Genomic DNA, 22,121 nt, shown 5'->3' with positions numbered 1-22,121 from the left:
CTCGCAAACAAATACCTTTGCTGGCAGGGGTCCCCAACCCCCGCCAGCTGAAGCCTTCTTCAGCACCGGTTTCCGGCGCAGCCGCATTTACTGCCTGCTCCCTGCTCTTCTTTCTTCTTGCTCGGCGTCAGCGTGCACAGGAGGAGCAAGAAGAAAGGCGAGCAGGGGGAATGCAGCGAACACGGCTGCACTGGAGACCGGTGCTGAAGAAGGCTTCAGCTGTCGGGGGTTGGGGACCCCCACCAGCCAAACCAGGGACCCGGATGAAATTTGCGGGGGCCCAGGCCCCCTGGCACCCCGTAGCTATGCCCCTGATGTAAATTGCTTTGATTGTAACCACAGAAAGGCAGCATATCAAGTCCAATTCCCCTTCTTGTTTCCCTTTCCCTCTGTCTTAGTTGATGGTGGTTTACCTTGTGTATTTTATTACTATGGAATCATATTACAAGATACTGTGGGGTCTTCAGGACATACTAAAGCATTTTGTATTAGTTTTGATGGTATTTATTTTTTAAATATTTATTTTAGGGGATCAGGAGCAGGGAATGGGTGTGGAACTGTTAATAAGCTTGGGGCCCTTTTACAAAGGCGTGTCGGCTCCTAGGCATGTCAAATGTGCATCAAATTGGAACTACTACCCGACTACTGTGTGCCCCGGGTGGTAATTCCATTTTTGACGTATGCCCAAAACATGAGGTAGAAAATATTTTCTACTTTTTACTGCATGACGCTTACCCGGCAGTTTATGCGAGCTGGCCGCTTACTGCCCGGTTAGCGAGTGAGACCTTACCACTAAGTTAGTGGGTGGCGTTAAGGCCTCAGGCCAAAAATGGATATGTTCTGGTTTTAATTTTGCCGCACGTCCATTTTCGGCCACTATGAGAATCCTGCCAGGGGTCTTGGCAGCCATTTTGGAATCCAGACCATAACAGTAGGAGTGCATAGATGTTGCTACTTTAGACAGCATGGATCCTGGTAGGACGCAAGATAAGGATTGGGAAGAATGGAGGTGAAGAGGTCTGCTGGGGGGGGCCCTTAGAAGGATTCATTGTTCTGGGGAAGGGGGGGGGGGTCAGGTGGGCAATGTTGTCTTCTATGAGAGTGTGTCTGGAGAAGATCAGATCTTTTCGGATTTAAGGAATTGGATGTGTTGGGAGGTTGGCTATCAGAGGATTGAGTGAGAGAATCATATGTTTTGGGACGGTGGGGGAATTGAAAGGCTATCAGGAGTGGTCAAAGTGGATCAGTTTGGGGTGCATAATCTACATGAGGAGCTGGACCTCAGCGTTGATACCTCCCTCAAAGCAGGAACTTATTTATGGGGCAGGTGTAACTGCTGGTGTCTAGATTTTTTTGATCAAGGTAGATTCCATGTCAATTTGTTAGGCCCATCCAAACCACTTTTTCCCCTGTCCCTACCAAGCCTCCTGGCAAAGTAAATGTTGTTAGCATCCACACTTTCTAAATATCTTTCTAAAATAAAATAAAAAATATAAACAGAGAAAAAGGTAGGCAGATAAGACCATATGGCCTATCCAGTTTGCCCATCCATGCCATCTATTCTCCTTACCACTCCCTTAGAAGATCCTATATACTTTTCCAAAGCTTTCTTGAATCCAGATGCTGTTTTCATCTCCACCACTTCCACCCGGAGGCCATTCCACAAATTCACCACCCATTCCATGAATAAGTATTTCCTCAGTATTTCCTCTTTCCCCTTCATCTTATGCCCCCTCATTCTAGAGCTTCCAATTGAAAGAGAGTTGCCTCCTGTGCATTTATGGCAGAAGTACTCTCGCCAAGCTTAGATGTGAAACTGTGACATTATGCTGATATTCTGCACAGAATGGCCATTATAGAATATACACTCAGTGCACATCAACCCAGCACCTACAATTTGGAATCATTTATTGAATTTACTCCTACATTTTTAGACAGAATCAGTTAATGCTGCAGCCAGAATTATCTTTGGCAAGTCAAGATTCGACAGTGCAACACCTCTTAGAGAGAGGCTTCATTGGCTTCCCATCAGAGAAAGAATAAATTTTAAAGTCTATACTATGATTCACATGATTATATGTGGAGAATCCCCCAATTACATAAACATCCTTATCGACCTCCCAGCCAGAAATAGATCATCGTCGCCTCGTACCTATCTTAACTTACACCTCCCCAATTGCAGAGGTATTAAATATAAGACCTTCTATGCATCCAGTTTCCCCTTCTTGGGTAGCCAGCTTTGGAATGCTTTGCCAAGATCCATCCGAACAATCAATGGCCATCTACCCTTCAGGAAAATGCTGAAGACCCATCTCTTCAAGACAGCTTACCCGCCTGACTCTACTTAACTTCAAACTCTTCCTCCTAATTTCGGTCCTGATGATCATTACACCTCTGACTATATTTCCCAATCTCTTTTTCCCCTTATCTTTTCCTATCCATCCTTTGCCCTTTATCTTTTCCTCTCCATCCTCCCTCTCCTCCCCCCTCCCTATCCCTTTTCCTTTTGCTTATCCTACCTTTGTTTGCCCCGACATGCTCAACTCACTTATTCCTCAAAACCCCACTCTCACTACGTTTACTACAGCTTATAATATTCTCCTTAAAGATTTTGTGATTGTAATTGTAATTATTTACTATGTAAGCCGCATTGAGCCTGCAATGTGTGGGAAAGCGCGGGGTACAAATGTAATAATAATAATAATGTACCTAATGCAGAAGCCATTTTAGTTAACTCGATAGTAGTAGAACGCAAAAAATGTCAACGCAAATACTTGAATGTGTAGGTTGCTATCCAGTAAGGTTTTGCATACTTTTGTGTTTTGGCTAAAGCATAATTAGAGCCGTGTGTGAGAAAATTAAAGCCACAATTTTTCTCACCCACAGTACCCTGTATGAATATGCAACTTTCCAAGCTGATTTCCAAGTTTCTCAGAAACTACAAAGGCTCTGTTAGACAGGAAAACAGCTGGACTATCCATTTGCAAGTGTTAATTTTGACACCTGCAAATGAAGGAAAAGAGCGATCAAATGTCTCTCTCACAGAACAGATCATTGAGGGTTTACAGCTTGGAGTTCAACAGTCCTCCATATGCTCTGAGGGGTTTTTGCAACACTGTGTGGTCCAGTGGGTTTTTTTTTTCTGTCTTGCTATTTATTCTGTGTTTTTATTGATTGCAGCTTTGTTTTGGTTTTATTGTAAATTAACACGATGCTTGCGAATGGCAGTACACCAATGTAATAAATACAGATTGGGCAGTAGTTGGGAGATGAAGCTCAGCAGCTGACAGTAATTTCTGTCAGGAATAGGCTTGGGCTATAGACGCTAACCATCAGCATGACTCCCGATCTCAGTTTACCTTATTACAATATTTTGTCTGTCATATTTTTCAAATTTTCCACTAGGGACTCTGTTGCCAATGGTTGTGACTCAGAAGTCCCAAAGCACTTGTAATGCTCACTGACAAGATGAATGGAAACAGGTTTAGCACTAGATGGGAATATGGATTTAATAATTTATCTTCATTCTTCCTTCAACTACCTAAGAACATCAGAGTCGTCATACTGGGTCAGACTAAGGGTCCATCTAGCCCAGTATCTTGTTTCCAACGCTAGCTAATCCAGGTCATAAGTACCTGGCAGAATCCCCAAAAGTTGCAGTATTCCATGCTACAACCCCAGAAATTTGTGGCGACTTTCCTCAGTCTGTCTTAATAAAGGATTATGTGTTTTTCCTCCAGGAATTTGTCCAAACCTTTTTTTAAACCCAGATATGCTAACTTGCTTGCAACATGTTCCAAAGCTTAATTATGCATTGAGGTTACAAAAAAATTCTCCTATTTGTTTTACATGTGCTACTGTGTAACTTCGTGGAGTGTGCCCTAGTCTTTGTACTTTTTGAAAGAGTAAACAGATTAATGCGTGTTTATCTGTTCAACTCAATTCAGGATTTTATAGCCCTGTGTCATATCTTCCTCCATTGTCTTCTCTGAGCTGAAAGACCCCAACCTTTCCTCATATGAGATTCATTTCATCCTTTCAATCATTGTGGTCACCCTTCTCTGTATCTTTTCTAATTCAACTAGAATTGCATGCAATACTCAAAATGTTGTCTCTCCATGGAATGATATTCTTTGTTTTACATAGTAACGTAGTAGATGACAGCAGAAAAAGACCTGCACAGTCCATCCATTCTGCCCAACAAGATAACTCATATGTGCTACTTTTTGTGTATAACTTACCTTGATTTGTATCTGCCATTTTCAGGGCTCAGACTGTAGAAGTCTGTCCAGCACTATCCCTGCCTCCCAACCACCAGCCCTGCCTCTCACCACCGGCTCTGCCACCCAATCTCTGCTAAGTTCCTGAGGATCTATTCCTTCTGAACAGGATTCCTTTATGTTTATCCCACTCATGTTTTAATTCTGTTACCATTTTCATCTCCACCACCTCTCTCGGGAGGGCATTCCAAGTATCCACCACTCTCTCCGTGAAAAAATACTTTCTGACATTTTTCTTGAGTCTGCCCCCCTTCAATCTCATTGTTTGCAGATTAATTTATTCTCTATTCCTTTCCTAATAAAGCCTAACATTCGGTTTGATCTTTTTGGCCACCACTGCACACTGAGCAGAAGATTTCAGTGTATTTCTCTGGGTGGTGACTCCTAATGTGGAACCTAGCGTCAAGTAGCTATAATGTGGGTTATTCTTCGCAATGTGCGTCACGTTGCAGTTGTCCATTTTTAAATTTCATCTTATATTTTAATGCCCAGGCTTCTAGTCTCCCAATATCCTCCTGCAAGTTTATCAGTCTGAGTGTGATTTAACAGCTTTCAAAAATTTCTCATTGTTCCCATTTCTAAATCCTCCAATGAAAAAGGAGGCGTTAACTTTGCTGAAATTTATGCATACCACCAAACCTTGTTAGTATGCTGTAGACTTTGTTGGTTATCTGATGCTAATGTAGATTGTGATGCAACTTGGTTACAACTGGAATGAGACATACTGTTCCCTATCCCCATACAGCTTATCACTTCTTGTATTATTCCATCATATTATTATTTTAAAATTATTTTAAGATACTCATTCTACCTTGTTGTCTATTAACAATTATATGGATACTAGTAAAAAAAGGCCTGTTTCTCACACAAATGAAACGGGCGCTAGCAAGGTTTTTCTTGGAGTTCCAGCTTGGCCTCCTCCCTCCCCCCCTCTCATGTGAATTCCAGGCCCATCTCCCTCTCCTCTGAGTTCCAGCCTCCCCTCTCCTCCTAGTTCCAGCCCTCCCTCTCTCCCTCTCTTTCCTCCAAGTTCCAGGCCCCCTCCCTCTCTCTCCTTCCCTCTGAATTATAGGCCCCCCTTCCCTCCGAGTTCCATGCCCCCCTCCCTCCCCTCCCCTGCAAGTTCCATGCCCCCCTGTTTTCGGAGTTCCAGACCCACGAGCCTCCCTCCCTCTCTCTGTCTCAGTGGCAGCCCAACCTGCGTTGGCCACCCTCTTCTCTCAGTCCTGCACCTGCTCCTCGCCTTCCTGCGTGCCAGCTGTAATTTAAAACTTGTTACCTCATGGTCTGGCGGCAGCAGTGTAAGTCGAGTAGGCACGGCGCTTCAGCCTGCCTTCCCTTCTGTCTCAGCTCTGCCTCTGATGTCGCCCTCATTTCCTGTTTCCAGAAGGGCAGGACCAGAGGCAGAGCTGAGACAGAAGGGAAGGCAGGCTGAAGCACCGTGCCTGCTCTATTTTCACTGCTGCCGGCGTACACCGAGGTAAGAACTTTTAAATTACAGCCGGCACGCAGGAAGGCGAGGGGCAGGCGCAGGACTGCGAGAAGAGGGCAGCCAACGTAGGTCGGGCTGCCACTGAGAGAGAGAGAGGGAGGGAGGCGCGGGGGTCTGGAACTCCAAAGACAGAGGGGTACGGAACTCGCAGGGGAGGCGATGGGAGGGAGGCGGGCCTGAAATTTGGAGGATGGGGGGAGGGAGGGGGCGATTCTCCGTCGATTGAATCCTCACCTCCAACGTTCTTTTGCTGGCTGGTGCTGGTTTTGCTTTCCTCTCATTGATCCGTCCTCTGACATCATCACGTTCCGATGCAAGGACAGACCAATGGGAATTGTGTTATGAACCCAGACATCCAGACGTAGAACATTGGAGGTGCAAATTATTATATAGGGTAATTAGATGGCAGTCATTCCATATGTCACTATGGTACAACCCTAAGGGGGGTCTTTTAAAAAGCAGTGGATCGCCCAATGCGGGCTTACCGCTCACTAAAACGGAAGTACCCTCGGACTACCACAGCAGCCTGGCAGTAGTTCCCACATCCAGCTGGCAGTAATTGGGCAGTGTCGTGTACTGGCCGGTTACCGCAAGGTTAGCGCAAGAACCTTTACCGCAAGAACCTTTACCACCGAAATTTCTTTTACGCACTGCAGTAAAAGGGGGCCTCTGTGTGCATCAGAAACACATGCCGATGCCAGCGCAGGCTCCCTTTTGCCGCAGCTTCGTAAAAGGACTCCCAAATTTCTCATTGACCATAGTACTATTTACTGGTCTCTTTTGGAATCATCTCACTGGATCATCTTGTGCATAAGCAACAAGTTGCCTTCTTCGCAATATTTCAACCAGATGCGACTTACCCAGTTGATTAAAAGAAGATCAGTAGAAATAAATAGATCACATGACACATCTTCTATACATGTCCTTAGTACAAAACTGATGACCTACAAACTGATAAATTACTCTATTTTCAATGTAGACAATAAATTGATCTGCCATTTAACTACAGAGCTGAATTTAACAACATATTGAATACCATGGGGATACTTTTGGACCAGAATTTCCCATCTATGCAATTTTAGTTCAGGCACTGTAACTGTTCAGCTGGAACTTTACAATATATGTTCTATGAATGTCTCATCATACATGGCTTTCAATGTTCTATTTGGAAAACTATACAAAAGATTCTGAATATTGATGTACCAATCTTGTTTTCTATAAGAATTCTTTGATCACTGTATCTTGATCTTAACTTAGAAAATGATCACAGTACTTTATTGAACTCATTTCTTTCAATTGCACTTCAAAGAGGTCTTTTACAAAGGTGCACTAGCGTTTTTAGTATGTGCTAAAAATTAGCACATGGTAACCGTGTAGATGCTTCTAAAATTCAACTACTTTAAATGAAACATTTTGGTGGCTTACTGTGTGCCTTGTGTATAAATATTTATTTAGATTTTGCTCACACCTTTTTCAGTAGTAGCTCAAGGAGAGTTACATTCAGGTACTCTGGATATTTCTCTGTCCCAGGAGAGCTCCCAATCTAAGCTTGTACCTGAGGCAATGGAGGGTTAAGTGACTTGCCCAAGGTCACAAGGAGCAGCAGTGGGATTTGAATCACCCAAGTCTAGATTGCAAGATTGGTGCTCTAACCACTAGGCTACTCCTCCACTGTAGCAACATTCCATTTAGAATCTCAAATAGCAGCAACAGAATTTCAAATAGTAGCAACGTTCCATGCAGACCAACATTCCATGTAGAATCTCAGATAATAGCAACATTCCATATAGAATCTCAAATAGCAACATTCCATGTAAAATAGTAGCAACAGAATCTGCAATAATTTATTTGGATTTTGCTCATACCTTTTTCAGTAGTAGCTCAAGGTGAGTTACATTCAGGTACACTGGATATTTCTCTGTTCCAGGAGGGCTCACAATCTAAGTTTGAACCTGAGGCAATGGAGGGTTAAGTGACTTGCCCAAGATCACAAGGAGCAGCAGTGGGATTTGAACTGGCCACCTCTGGATTGCAAGACCGGTGCTCTAACCACTAAGCCACTCGCCCTCCACTTGCTATTCTTTAGGTTTCTACATGGAATGTTGCTACTGTTTGAGATTCTGCATGGAACCTTGTCACTCTTTAGAATTCCAGAATATTGATCTTCTTTGGGGTTCTACATGGAATGTTGCTACTCTTTGAGGTTCTGAATGGAATCTTTATTTATTTAGATTTTGCTCACACCTTTTTCAGTAGTAGCTCAAGGTGAGTTGCATTCAGGTACTCTGGATATTTCTCTGTCCCAGGAGGGCTCACAATCTAAGTTTGTACCTGAGGCAATGGAGGGTTAAGTGACTTGCCCAAGATCACAAGGAGCAGCAGTGGGATTTGAACTGGCCACTCCTCCACTCCATATGAACTTAAAACATCAGAAAAAGATGACAGGATCTGTAAAATAACATCTATATGGAAACCTATGGAACAATACAGTGCACTCCATCTAACTGCACATTGGATAAGCGCATGGTCTGTTTAACTGCATGCCATACTTCGGTCCCGTTTTTGGCGTCATCAATTTCTATGGGGACAAACTTCGGTTTAGCGCACCACTGATAAGTGCAAGATTCGCTTATATGCATGGTTCAAGACCGCTCCTTTGCAGGAAAGACTCCGCATAAGCGCGCGCGGGCAGAATATGGAAGCCGATTGGCGCACGACAAAGGGGCGGTAAATTTGAAATCTCGTTGGTTAACTGCCACAGGCAGAAGAAGTGAAAGAATGTTGTTAGAGCGTACATTGGAGTCGGAGTCGTCGAAAAATGCCCCCCCCCCCCCCCCATTAGCATAGGGTCCTTTTTTCCGCAGCTTGGTAAAAAGACCCCATAGTTTTCATTTCAATAAAATAAAGTGAACTTATTTTTAAAAAGTAATGTTCAGTCTTGTGCTTTCCAGAGCCCCCTGCTGCAGCTCTTAAGAATTTTCTAGTTTTTCTTCAATATCTCAAAACAATTGAAAACAACCGAAAATGAGGGATGTGCAGGTGACATTTATTTTCATCAATTTAAAAGAAACAAACTCAAACAAAATAAGAAATGGGCTCCTGCCAGTGCCCTTTGTCTGATCATTCTGATCTTCCCTAGTCACTACTGTCCCTCTAGTGCTGCATTTACAAATAGCCCAGGCAAACCAAGTCTAAAGCTATTGTTAATTTCTTCTTTAGAGAATGGACCAATTGATCTTTCTCTATAGACAGCTATGCTCCTGGGAGCAGGAATCCAAATACTAATTTAATTACTTTATAAGCTGATTTTTATTTACATTCTGCAATGGGGAGAAGCATGGTCAGGCCATGGGAAGGCATTGAGGCAACATTTGAGACCCAGATTGAACTGTTTCTGGCTCTCCAGTGGGGTTAGTTTGACTGGTGACAGCCATTTCCACTTCATTAACTAAGCTAATAGGCCTTTGATGCTGGAGGGAACCAGATTGGGCTGTGTTGAGGGTTGTGAAGAGAGCTTGTGTAGCCCTGGTAGAAGGGGGTCATTATTTGTCTAGAGGGATCAGTATGAGTAATACGTAGGGAAGATCATTCTCAAAGCTATTTTTAAAGGCAAAGGTATCTTTCATGTGTGGAAAATGGGCTTTTTGAAAATGATGAAGAGCATGTTACTAAAGTGTAATAAGGTTAACTAACCCCCCTCCCCTTCCTGATCCCTATCAAAATGTTCAAGACCCCACCCTTCCACCTGAGCAGCCCCCTAATTCAAACCCACCTGCCAAACCTTACCTGACCCTCCCCACTCCTTGGCCCCCCTCCCCTAAAAAACCATGGGGATTGACCCAGGGACCTATCTATGGTAGGCTAATGGGTTTGGGTGGGAGCAGTCCTCCTCCACTCCCACCCAGTCTGGCACAAATGATGACTGCTGCCCCTAGCGGTATTCTCATGGTACTATCGCTTGGGGGTAATAATAGTACCATGAGAATACTGCTAGGCATCGGTATCCACCATTTTGAACCCAGGGGAAGGGTTGTGTAGTGTTTGGCAGGTGGGCTTGATGGTGGGGAGAGGGCTGTCCAGGTGGAGAGGATCTTTAACATTTGTATAAGGATCAGAAGGGCTGTCGGTATTGTTTTGAAGGGGGCTTAAACCTTGGTTGGGGATCCGGAGGGGGGGGGGGTCACTATTGTTGGGAGATTTGGATGGGGGCTTCCACATTTGGATGTTGATTGGGTGGGGGAACTTGACCAGGGGCTGATCATATGGGGGGAATGGATGGGGGCCAAAAGGAGGCGTATCCTAAGGGAGATGCACTGTTGGACTACTGAAAACTCTGCTATACCTACCACCCCTGTCACACCCACTCTTCACCCCTAGCAATATTAATCAGCTTGCATGGGTGTTTTATTGCAGTAGCTGTTTTAACATTCATTAGCCATTAGTGCAGGTTCATGCTAAGGTTCAAGGCACGGTAAAACACAAGCAAGCTGCTTAACGCAGTTTAGAAAACATGCCTAAGGATGGAACTGCACAAGGGTTTGGAAATATGCCAGTGCTTGAATTGTTGAAAATACCTTATCTTTTTCAAGACAAATAAACACATACAAAGTTGCACATGTATGCAGATATTTTTCCTGAGGTAATTTTCAAAGTCAAAATACACACAGGTGTATGAACAGTTTGAAAATTGCTCAGCTGTAGACGTATGACATGGAGAGGGGCTATTCGGACTGCTATTTGAAGCAGTGGCGTAGCCAAGGGTGAGACTGGGTGGGCCCAGGCCCACCCACTTTGGGCTCAGGCCCACCCAGTAGCAGCACACCTATGGTGTGTCTGGCAGGGATTCCCAAGCCCCACCAGCTGAAAACTCCCAACAACTGTCCCTCCTGCATACCCTGTAAATAGCAGATGGCATGCAGGTGAGACCAAATCACCTGTGGGACAGGGAGGGGTTCTTCTGCCCACCCATCTTGGGTCCAGGCCCACTCAAAGTTGGGTGTCTGGCTACGCCCATTATTTGAAGTAATGTTCTCTGGTGCTTTCTGGATCATAAAAGCTGTGACAGGTAAGGGGGATGAGGGACAGAAGATGATAAAATAAATGCAGATGGGAATGAGGAACAGAGGAACAGAGGATTATGGGAATAAATGCAGATGAGGAACAGAGGATTATGGGAATAAATGCAGATAGAGATGAGGAACAGAGGATTATGGGAATAAACGCAGATAGAGATGAGGAACAGAGGATTATGGGAATAAACGCAGATAGAGATGAGGAACAGAGGATTATGGGAATACATGCAGACAGGTTAGGTGAACGTGGCATGTCCCAGCTTGTACAGGAAATCACATAATCGCCAGGTTATCAGTGAATATTTCTGCAGAGATAAATAAGAATCCATTACAGAGTTTAATTTGAATATGCAAAATATTGCCTTCCATCCTCTTTCTTCTAATCACTAGTTTCTGGAATGCTCAGTTGTCAAGCTGGTATGATCCCTCTTATGTAATTTTGGCGTTGCTGCATTTGAGGAGAGGTCTTCCGGTGCTCCTCATGTACTTAGAATAGTTCATTTGCCTTTAGAAAATGAGGGGAAGGAAGGCTGGAGTATATAACCATGTGCACCGAAGCAGTACAGAATCAATGAAAACAACTTAGCAATTAAATCTATTTTTACTCAAGCAAAATGTCTGTATTTCACTAATGAAGAAAATCAGCCACTCTTTAATTCTTTAATGATAACAAAAAAAGATGCTACTGAGTCAAAGTGTAACATTTTCAAGCACAAAACCATATGTGGCACATCTAAGTTGTCTTCGATGAAACACTGTAATTACTTATCCTCTCTTCAAGTCTGCCTTTGCTTCTGTATCCGCACAATAGATCTTTCTTCACACCGATATTTTCATTTTACAATACCACTTATTAGTATTTGTGAGAAGAAAGACAAAATTCTGTTATGGCAGGAAAACAAGTCTTAACTTCAAAGAGAAAAAAAAACCATAATTCCTTCCTGAGAACAAAAGTGATTATAAGAAAACGTCATTATAAGAAAACACAGTTTGAATCCCTCTGGTATAAACGTTTATATAAGAAATGCATTAGTGGGTGTAGAAACATTTGGATGCAAAGTATAACAGCAACAAATATGGTGCCAGGGGTTAACCTTGCTGCTTCCAAAATGTCTTCTTACATGTGATGAACTTTGGGGGTCTTTTGCATAGGTCTGCTAAAACTTAGAACATACTAACCGTATAGACACTGATAATATGGGCCTCTACACAGTTAGGACATGCTACAAATGATAGTGGATCTTTGTAAAAGGGGCCCTTCAAACTTAAGGTGATCACAGTGTGGGTTAGGAGAGGGTAAAGAGTAGAGGAAGGGAAAACTGTGCAGTGTGGCTCAACAAAACCTGGTATCTGTTCAAACACTGACCATGAAATCGGACAGACCAAAAATAACAAAACAAGTTGCATTCAGACCAAGCTAGGGATTTGAAATGCACCGGACTCCTCTTTCTCCCCCTTATTACCATCAGAAAGAGACAGATATGGATCTGATCTATGACTCAGATAGGATTGGTACTACAATTTTGTAAATCTTGACAGTATAGTTCTTCCAATTATTGATTAACTCCTTATAAAATTACATTTGTACAGACTTACTAGATTGGGAGAGGGGGGTCAGGGGATGGGCTGGAAGTTGCCCACTCCCCATTGTGCTCACATTATTTCCACTGATCTCTTTCTCTGTAGGGCTCCCAGAAATCTCATTATGGGTTTTGGAAACTTTGCTAAAGCTCTTGTGAAACAGAATACCTTGGAGATGAAGAAGATGTGAAGGATTGATGTGGTGTGTCTTTTATTCTTTGCAGTAGAAAGATTCCTCTTTAATTTTCCTTTTACAAAACTGCGGAAAAAGATGGCCTTTGAGTGCGCTTATCTGGGTCTTTCCCACGCACTAAAGCCATTTTTACCGCAGCAATAAAAAAAACCTGTTTTCTATCATTTTAATTAACGTTGCCTTTGGCACGTGACCATTTAAAAAATTGTCGCATTTGCTGCCACCCATTTTGTAGGCAGGAAGGGTTCTTGTGTTATACATTGACCAATTAACACGTGGAGGGGCATAATCGAAAGGGACGCCCAAGTTTTGCTGAGGACGTCCTCGCAAAACGTCCCAGCGAAGGGACGGGGAAACCTGTATTATCAAAACAAGATGGGCGGCCATCTTTCATTTCAATAATACGGTCGGGGATGCCCAAATCTTGACATTTAGGTCGTCCCTAGACTTGGTCGTTTCTGATTTTCGGCGATAATGGAAACTAAGGACGCCCATCTCAGAAACGACCAAATGCAAGCCCTTTGGTCAAGGGAGGAGCCAGCATTCGTAGTACACTGGTCCCCCTTACATGCCAGGACACCAACCGGGCACTCTAGGGGGCACTGCAGTGGACTTCAGAAAATGCTCCCAGGTGCATAACTCCCTTACCGTGTGTGCTGAGCCCCCCAACCCCCCCCCCAACCCACTACCCACAACTGTACTCCACTACCATAGCCCTTATGGGTGAAGGGGAGCACCTAGATGTGGGTACAGTGGGTTTCTGGTGGGTTTTGGAGGGCTCACATTTACCACCACAAGTGTAACAGGTAGGAGGGGATGGGCCTGGGTCCGCCTGCCTGAAGTGCAGTGCACCCACTAAAAGTGCACCAGGGACCTACATACTTCTGTGATGGACCTGAGTATGACATTTGGGGCTGGAATAGAGGCTGGCACAAAATATTTTTAAAGTTGTGTTTTGAGGGTGGGAGGGGGTTAGTGACCACTGGAGAAGTAAGGGGAGGTGTTCCCCGATTCTCTTCGGTGGTCATCTTGTCAGTTCGGGCACCTTTTTGTGCCTTGGTCGTAAGAAAAACAGGACCAGGTAAAGTCGTCCAAATGCTCGTCAGGGACGCCCTTTTTTTTCCATTATAGGTCGAGGACGCCCATGTGTTAGGCATGCCCAAGTCCCGCCTTCACTACGCCTCCAACACACCCCCACAAACTTTGGTCGTCCCCATGATGGAAAGCAGTTGGGGACGCCCAAAATCGGCTTTCGATTATGCCAATTTGGCTGACCCTGTGAGAAGGATGCCCATCTTCTGATTTGTCTTGAAAGATGGGCGTCCTTCTGTTTCGAAAATAAGCCTGACAGTATTGCAGATAAACAAGCACTTATTGGGAAAAATTAGAATTTGCATGCGTATATTGCTAAGCGTATTCTGTAATGGACTGTGCCTAAATTCTAATGTGCACAGGCAAAAGGGCATGGAAATGGATGTTTTGTGGGCGTTCCAAAATCTAACTGTTATATAGACCAGTGCGTGTAAATCTACATGCAGGGATTTACACCAGCTTTTCATTGGCATAAATGGATGTGCGTAGATTCAGTCACATTAACCACGCCTAAGCGTATTGTAAATACCGTGTGTAAATCTACATGCGGTATTTAGAATACGTTTAGGTGTAATTGCCTAGCGCACGTTAATTTTAGGCATCATATATAGAATAGGATTTAGTCAATAAATCCTATTGCAAAGAACATTAGAATATGTTTTTGAAAAGTCGAGTACAGTGTTCTTGTGGCAAGTTTAGACATAATCTCTGTATTGTGTGTCAGGAGCACATCAGGAACCATCGTAATAAAATCAGTGCCTGAGGCAGTACATGAAGATCTGAAGCTGTTCTCATAATCTGACCTCCCTCCCCCCACCCCCCCCCCCCCCCACAACAATTACAGCCCGAGGCCAGGTCGCTAGTTTCAGACATTCTGGTCCAGTAACTAAACCAAATCATAACAGAAGTATATGCTTCTGTTTCTGTTTCCTACATGTTTTAATTAGAAAGTGAGTGGAATTTATGAAAACAAAATGATGCAGAAGGTGTCATTGGTCCAATAAACTTTATTTCCTTGAGATTAGAGAATGCTCTCTCCTTTTTAATATGTTTCAAGAAGTGACAATATATCCTTGTCAAGCAAGAGAAATTGTGTACATCTAGCAAGAAAACAGTTGAACAGCTTCTACGCTGATTAGTTTTAACATGCCTTTGCCACCCCCCCCCCCCCCCCAAACATAATAGGGCAGGAATCTGAACTATCCACCATATGTGTGTAGAATACACTGTCACTTGCCAATACATTCTATGTACTTTTCCCAGGGTCACATGGAGCTGCAGAGGGAATTGAACGGGCAGATTGCTAGCCTCCCCTCCCCTTAGTTATTACTGCCTTGGTGGTCTAGTGATCTCTTCCGCCTTTGGGGCAGGAAAGAGACCCCTCTTTCTTGCCCAGAGTGCTGCCCTGCATGCATCCGTCCTGTTGGTGATCTCGGCGCGACTCAAAATGGCCACCGAGAGTTGAAGTGACCTCGTGAAACTTCAACTCTCGGCGGCCATTTTGAATCGGCGCCGAGATCACCAACAGGAAGGATGTATGCAGGGCAGCGTTCTGGGCAGGAAAGAGGGGGCTCTTTCCTGGCCCGAAGAGGTCACTAGACCACCAGGGCAGTAGTAAGGTAAGGGGAGGGGGGTGACGGGGAGGGGGGGTGACGGGGTGTATGACAGGGGGAGGGGAAAATGTGACAGGGGGTGGAGCGAGGGCGTGAAAGGGGGCGGGGTGTGAAAGGGGGCGGGATGTGTGGTGGGGGTTGGGGCATGTGTCCTCCTTTTTGGGGGACAAAATATGGTAACCCTACTTAGTAACAGTTCTGAGTTTCTTTTAAAATGACACATTTACTTGTTAATTAATAGATGTATACAGGAGAGATCAGTCATAAATACACAATATTACTTTACTCACCATTGTCCCAGCCACAGTGGTATACAATTTAAATCTATAAAAACGCTAGCATAAATCTATAAAAACATTAGCATAAATCTATAAAAACATTAGCAATAGATGGAACTCATAAGGCAAATATCAACATTTAAAGCAATCAAACACAAATAGACACAGATACACACAAATAGCAGACTCAGCCAGCCTTCAGATCAGCAAATTCATCAGAAATTCACCCACCAACCAACTAATTGCTCCTTTGCAGCTTATCAAATTAGTTATATACCCACTGATCCACCAACTTACTGTTAACTAAATCAACGCCAACCCTACTGACTCTCAGAATTATTGAACTTCATCCATTTTCCGACCTCACTGAGAGAAACAATACACATAGATAATGTATAATACAGAGGTACCAGTCGTGAACTTGAATTCTGAAGGTAGCTTCTGTTCAGTGGCGTAGCAGGGGGGGCTGCCACCTGGGGCGGGGCAGTTCACCATTGAACCCCCCCCCCCCCGACCAGCTCCCGCACCCTACCTTTAAAAAAGAATATCAGGAGGCGAGGTGCAGCGCCTCGCGCCTGCCCTGCACGTAAAAGAAATGTGGACCGTCAGGCCTTCTCTCGCTTTGTCTGTCCCGCCCTCAGCTGACGCAACTTCCTATTTCCACAAGGGCGGGACAGATAGAGTGAGGGAAGACCCGACGGTCCACATTTCTTTTACGTGCAGGGCAGGCGCGAGGCGCTGCGCCTCGCCTCCCGATATTCTTTTTAAAGGTAGGGTGTGGGAGCTGGTCGGGGAGGGGGGGGAGCTGGCAGGGAGCACTCCCCCCCTGAGCTGACACCCGGGATGGACCACCCCTCCCCCCCCCCTTGCTATGCCACTGCTTCTGTTAGTTAGTGAAATGTAACCTGAGAATGCATTCATATACTTAATGCAGCCCTGGCTGCAGAGTGATTAGAAGCAGGAAACCAGATTCCTTTTTTTTTTTCTTTTCAAATGTATTTTAAAAAGAGAGTCGAGACTAATGGTGTACTGCTAAATTTTAGGCCAAGGGAACTGCACTGCCATTAATAACTAGGATAACAGAGTCATTGAATAGAAGTTACTTTCTTACTGCTCCCCTTTGGGTTAATCCAAACAAAAAAGCAAGGTGAAATTGCTCGCTTGGAAGCACAGTGTTTTGCACTAATGATTTTGTCAGTATCCTGAGCGAATAGCTCAACGTCCTGATGGCATCTGATAACAAATAGATTGTTACTGTCTTTCGTCTCAATGGAGGGTGTCCTGACATTCTAATTAAGAATTAGTGCTTCCGCGGCAATGTGTTATTCCTGTATGTTTGACATATGATTTTCTTTTTCCTGATGGTTCATTTTACCTCAGAAGCAGTATAGTTTGGATACCTGCAGTCTTCAGCCCCTCGTAGAATCTTTTCAGGAACATCTACATTATATGACTCAAGAAAGGGATTGCACACTAGGCATTTATTTATTTATTTATTAGGATTTAGTTATTGCCATTTTGAAAGAATTCAGTCGAGGTGATGTACAGCAAATTTAAGTCACAGGCAACAGACAATTAGGGGCCCTTTTAGAAAGACGCATAGGCGCCTATATGCATCCAATGCGGATCAAATTCACGCTACTGCCCAGCTACCGCGTTCCCCGGGCGGTAATTCCATTTTTCTCGTGTCCGAAACACACAGTAGAAAATATTTTCTAGTTCCTACCGCATGGCACTTACCTGGTTGCAATCGACGATGCGCACTGATGCTTACCGTCCGGTTAGCGCATGAGACCTTAACACTAAGTCAGTGGGTGGCAGTAAAGTCTCAGGTCAAAAATGGACATGCACTGGTTTTAATTTTGCCGCACGTCCATTTTTAGCCACAAAAAGGCCTTTTTTCTAGGCGCGCTGAGAAAATGGACCTGCGCGCATCCAAAATGCACACCTACACCAGCGCAGGCCACTTCTAGGCGCACCTTAGTAAAAGTGCCCCGTACAGCAGTAAAAATATTCAATTAACAATACAAAGTATTGCATCGTATTCTATATTACAATGTCAACATAATACACAATGAAACATTTTAATAGACAGGTATAGGATGTAAGCAAAGATGGAACATATGGATAGATATGATAGTGTAACAGCGGATTGGATGATTTTTCGGTTGAGGAAGTGGGAAAGGGAATCTGTTTATTTTAAGGAAATTCTTTGGCTTTGTGGACGTGTGTGGATTACTTTTAATGTTGCATGCTTAGTTTTACAGCTATGGTAATACTTCTGTATTATTATATCAGTTCTTTTCTCACTGTTTTTATATGTCAACCTGAATTCATGATAGTTTGCAACTGAAATATCCTGCATCCAAAAATGTTCAGTTTGAACGTCAACTTGGCTGTATGTTCTCTTTTCAAGCAATTGCTATCTGGAATAACTTACCAGGTATGATGCGACTAGATCAGAATTATGTGCATTTGCATAAGAGGTTGAAAACTTTTTTGTTTAATAAATATGATGGTTAATATATTCATGTTCAATCAATTCATGTCTTTTCTTCACGTTCAATTGTGAAGCGCTGCGTACGACTGGTAGCGCTATAGAAATGATTTATAGTAGTAGTAGTTAATATTTTGTTTTATTTTATAATTGATTGTATAATTTTATAATTCCTCATTTTAGCTGAGCCTCTTTTACTGTAAACTGCCTAGAAACTCCTGCTGGGATAGAGCGGTATACAAGATATGGGTTGGATTGGATAACAGGAGTAAGGGACTGTGAGGGAGTTTACAGAACACTGCCCCTCACCCTTAATAATAGTCCCTCAGATAGGCTGAGCCACCTTAAGAATACTAATCCTGCCTCGGGTGGAAGTAAACCGGGGAGGGTGGAGTCGGAACCAGGAAGAACAAAGGACAGGGCCAGACTGAGGTTAAGGTGGCCCAGGGAAGGAAGAATCAAAGCCCCAGCATACACCACTGCAACTTACATTTAATGATTGTGACCTGGCTCGGGTAAGCCACTTTGTTTCCTGTTTTGAGACTTGCAGGCCTTGCTCTGAGGTCTGGCTGGAGCCAAGGCCTTGAGACATAACAGGCCTCAGGATTCAATAAAATAAACACTTGTTTTCATTTATGTCCCTTTGTCTGGCTGTATTATTTTACAGGCCCACCCTCAACTCTCGCTCTGGGTATTACAAGGACTAATTTAAAGAAAGCTGCTTGAAAACTATCTTAGTTAGGGTAGGAGTGGATAAACATGCCCTGTCCATGTCACTCGTGTGTTACTTCTTCCACTAAAGGCCTGGTTGAAGAGCCAAGCTTTCACTTCTTCCTGAAGTAGAGATAGTCTAGTGTTAAGTGGAGCCTTTCAGGCAGTGCATTCCAGAGTGTGTGGACTTCTCTGGAGAAGGCTCGCTGGTGGATATCACATCATATGATGTCATTTGGAGAGGGTGTGGTTAGGGATACTCCTTGGGAGGACCAGAGTGACCTTGGAGATGTGTAGAGGGAGATCCTGTTCTGCAAGTACTCGGGGCCATTTCCTTTAAGGACCTTGATTATCAGACATAGAGTTTTAAATTTAGCCCTGTATTGTACTGGTAGCCAGTGAAGTTTTAGAAAGATGGTGTGATGTTGTCGCATCACTTAAAACCTTCTATGAGTCTTGCTGCTACATTGTGAATCAATTGGAGCTGGTGCAGACCCTTTGTAGTCAGACCATTGCACAGTGCATTGCAGTAATCCAGTCTTGATGTTATCATGGCATGTACAACTGGGATAAGATTTGCCTTCTGAATATAAGGAGCGAGGCAGCATAGTTGTCGCAAATGATAGAAGCAGCTCTTGAAGGTTGTATGGATTTGGGGGATCTGAGTAAGTGTTGAATCTAACTGTATTCCAAGGTTCCTGACTTGTGATTTAAGGGGGAGTTTGTACTTCCCAAAAGGGAATTCAATGTCAAGTATGTGCCCACTTATGTTAGGGACCTAGAGAAGCTTGGTTTTACTTGGGTTCAGGCAAAGTTTGTTGTTTTTAGCTCATTCTTGAATTGATGTTAGACAGGTACAATTTATTCAGAGCTGTGGGTAAGTTGGGTTCAATTTTTAAGCAGACACTTCAAATCAATGCTTCATTACATATGTCTAAATAATGCATTTGTGGGGTGGAGAGTCAGTTTTCTCCTGTTCCTTTATTAGAGCAGCAGGCTGAGAACCAGAGAAATTAGGGTTCAAATCCCACTGCTGCTCCTCGTGATCTTGGGCACGTTGCTTAACCCTCCTTTGCCTCAGGTACAAACTAAGGGGCCCTTTTATCAAAAAGCATTAAGCTTAACTCATTTTAACATGGGAATTTCCGGCATGCTATGCCCATTTCTAAAGTGGTCAAGAAATAGGGCATTTTTTTATTTTTTTATTGTTATAAGTCTCACACTAATTTTTCCATTAGTGTGCATGACCTGCAAAGATGCAAACATGCAAGTACCTAACGCTCCAGTGTTAAATCAGTGTTATCTAGTTATTTAGCTAGTGTACTAGCTAAACAGTGTTTCCACATCCATTCCCTGCCCATGACACGCCCCCTCCTGAAAAAATAACAAAAAAATTAAATAGTGTGTGATTAGCGTGTGCTGGTAGGAAATTTACCGCAAAATGCACTTAAAGCAGTTTCGTAAAAGAGTTCCTTAGATTATAAGCCTTTCAGGGGTAGGAAAATGTCTTCTGTACCTGAATGTAGCTCAACTTCTTCAGCTATTGAAAAAAGATGTGAACTAAATCAAACATTTATTAAATTTATTTATTTTAGGGCAGCATTTCAATCTCAGTTAACTCTGCGATTAATGCATTAATCATTAGTTGTGATTTTAAAAATTTTGCAAGTGGCAGCAGCTCCTCCAAACTTCTTCTCTGCTCTCTTCCACTCACAACCCTTGCCCTCGGCACACGCTGACATCTTTCCCTCATCCACAATTCAACATCATCCACACACATACACCAGTCTACCTTAAAGGTGGTGGTCTGTTGATCCTCGCCAAAGTTTTCCCTCTGACTCATGCTGCCCAGGTAGAAACAGGAAGTGATGTCAGAGAAGCTGGGACAGGCCAGAGGGAAAGCTTTGGAACAGGCCAAGGGCAGCATATGTGCGACACTGCCACTTCTGGGGACTAATAGAAGATCAACTTTATGGTAGTGTGGCAGAGAGATTGAGAGGGGCAGATGCTGATCCCTGGGTGGGGGTCAGGGACTGAGCTGCAGACCCGTGAGCAGAAATGGAGGGGCCACTGATGAAAGCTATGACTGAGGCGGTGGACAATGAGAGGGAAGAAGGGAAAAGAGGGAGAGAAAGATAATAGACGTGGAGGTAGAGGAAAGGAAGGCACTGGAGGGTTAAGTGACTTGGCCAGAGTTAGAAGGAGCCACAGTAATAAATACATGATTACCTATAGTACTTTGCACTTATGCATTTCTGGTTTTGTGGTTAATTCAATGAAATATTAGCTGTGTTTCCAAGAGGACGGCAAAATCAAATGCCATCTTAACCTACCAGTTCAAAATCTATCAAACTGCGTTCTTCGTTTTCAGGAGTGTGTACGTATGAAAATGGCCAGAAGAAGGGTCGGTACTGCTTGTGTAGGTGGGGGAGAGGCACCTTCTTTTGTTTTTGGTTTGCATTTTTTATTTAAGTAACTAAAATTTAACAGCTTACTTTCAGAAAAGATGAGTTCTCTCCTGCCTGTAGGCGTGTATAACTGACTCTAGTTCAGGACTGTTGTAAGGTTGATGTCTGCCTGAAACCAACGCATCCTTCTCTTCTTCTATCAGCAGGACAAGCTTTTTAAGTTACATGAGTCACATTTTGAGAACGGCAGAGGGAAGAGCCCCTATGACCCCAGACTGCTGACAGCTTCGCTGTTAATTGGTGAGTAGTTTCAAGTTAATATGACCCGCAGCAACCAAGGGGGTCCTTTTACTAAGGTGCGCTGAAAAATGGCCTGCGGTAGTGTAGGCGTGGGTTTTAGATGTGCGCAGAATCATTTTTCAGCGCACCTGTAAAAAAGGCCTTTTTAAAAATTTTTGCCGAAAATGGACGTGTGGCAAAATGAAAATTGCCACACGTCTATTTTGAGTCTGAGACCTTACCACCAGCCATTGACCTAGCGGTAAAGTCTCACTTGGTAACCAGGCAGTAATGCATCTGATACGCGCAGAAGAAAATAAAGATTATTTTTTCAGCCACGCATATCAGCCGCATGCCAAAAATGAAATTACTGCAAGAGCCACTCGGTAGCCATGCGGTATCTCCGTTTCGGTGCATGTTGGGCACGTGTAGATGCTTACACGTAGGGTTATCATATGTCCGAATTTACCCGGACATGTCCTCTTTTTGAGGACATGTCCGGGCAACCAGGTGGGTTTTGCCAATCAGCCTGTTTGTCCGGATTTCTGGACAAACGGGCAGGCTGGTGGGCGGGCTGTCCTATAGGACAGCCTGCCCGCCAGCCTGCCCGTTTGTCCAGAAATCC

General features: G+C 43.8%; 1 protein-coding gene across 2 annotated transcripts in view; it reads left to right on the top strand.

Moving 5' to 3' along the window:
• The window catches only part of SEMA3A (semaphorin 3A), a 321,151-nt gene that overhangs the window by 167,249 nt on the left and 131,781 nt on the right, over positions 1-22,121 (top strand). Inside the window, exon 5 of one of the 2 annotated variants that reach the window (XM_030216059.1) lies at positions 21,424-21,517. In XM_030216059.1, the coding sequence (XP_030071919.1) occupies positions 21,424-21,517 (94 nt within the window). Of the gene's footprint in view, positions 1-21,420; positions 21,518-22,121 lie in introns of both variants that reach the window. The other variant, XM_030216058.1, reaches the window with a different exon arrangement.

This window comes from Microcaecilia unicolor, chromosome 10, assembly GCF_901765095.1.
Source record: "Microcaecilia unicolor chromosome 10, aMicUni1.1, whole genome shotgun sequence".
Taxonomy (NCBI): domain Eukaryota; kingdom Metazoa; phylum Chordata; class Amphibia; order Gymnophiona; family Siphonopidae; genus Microcaecilia; species Microcaecilia unicolor.
This window is presented reverse-complemented; position numbering and strand designations above follow the sequence as displayed.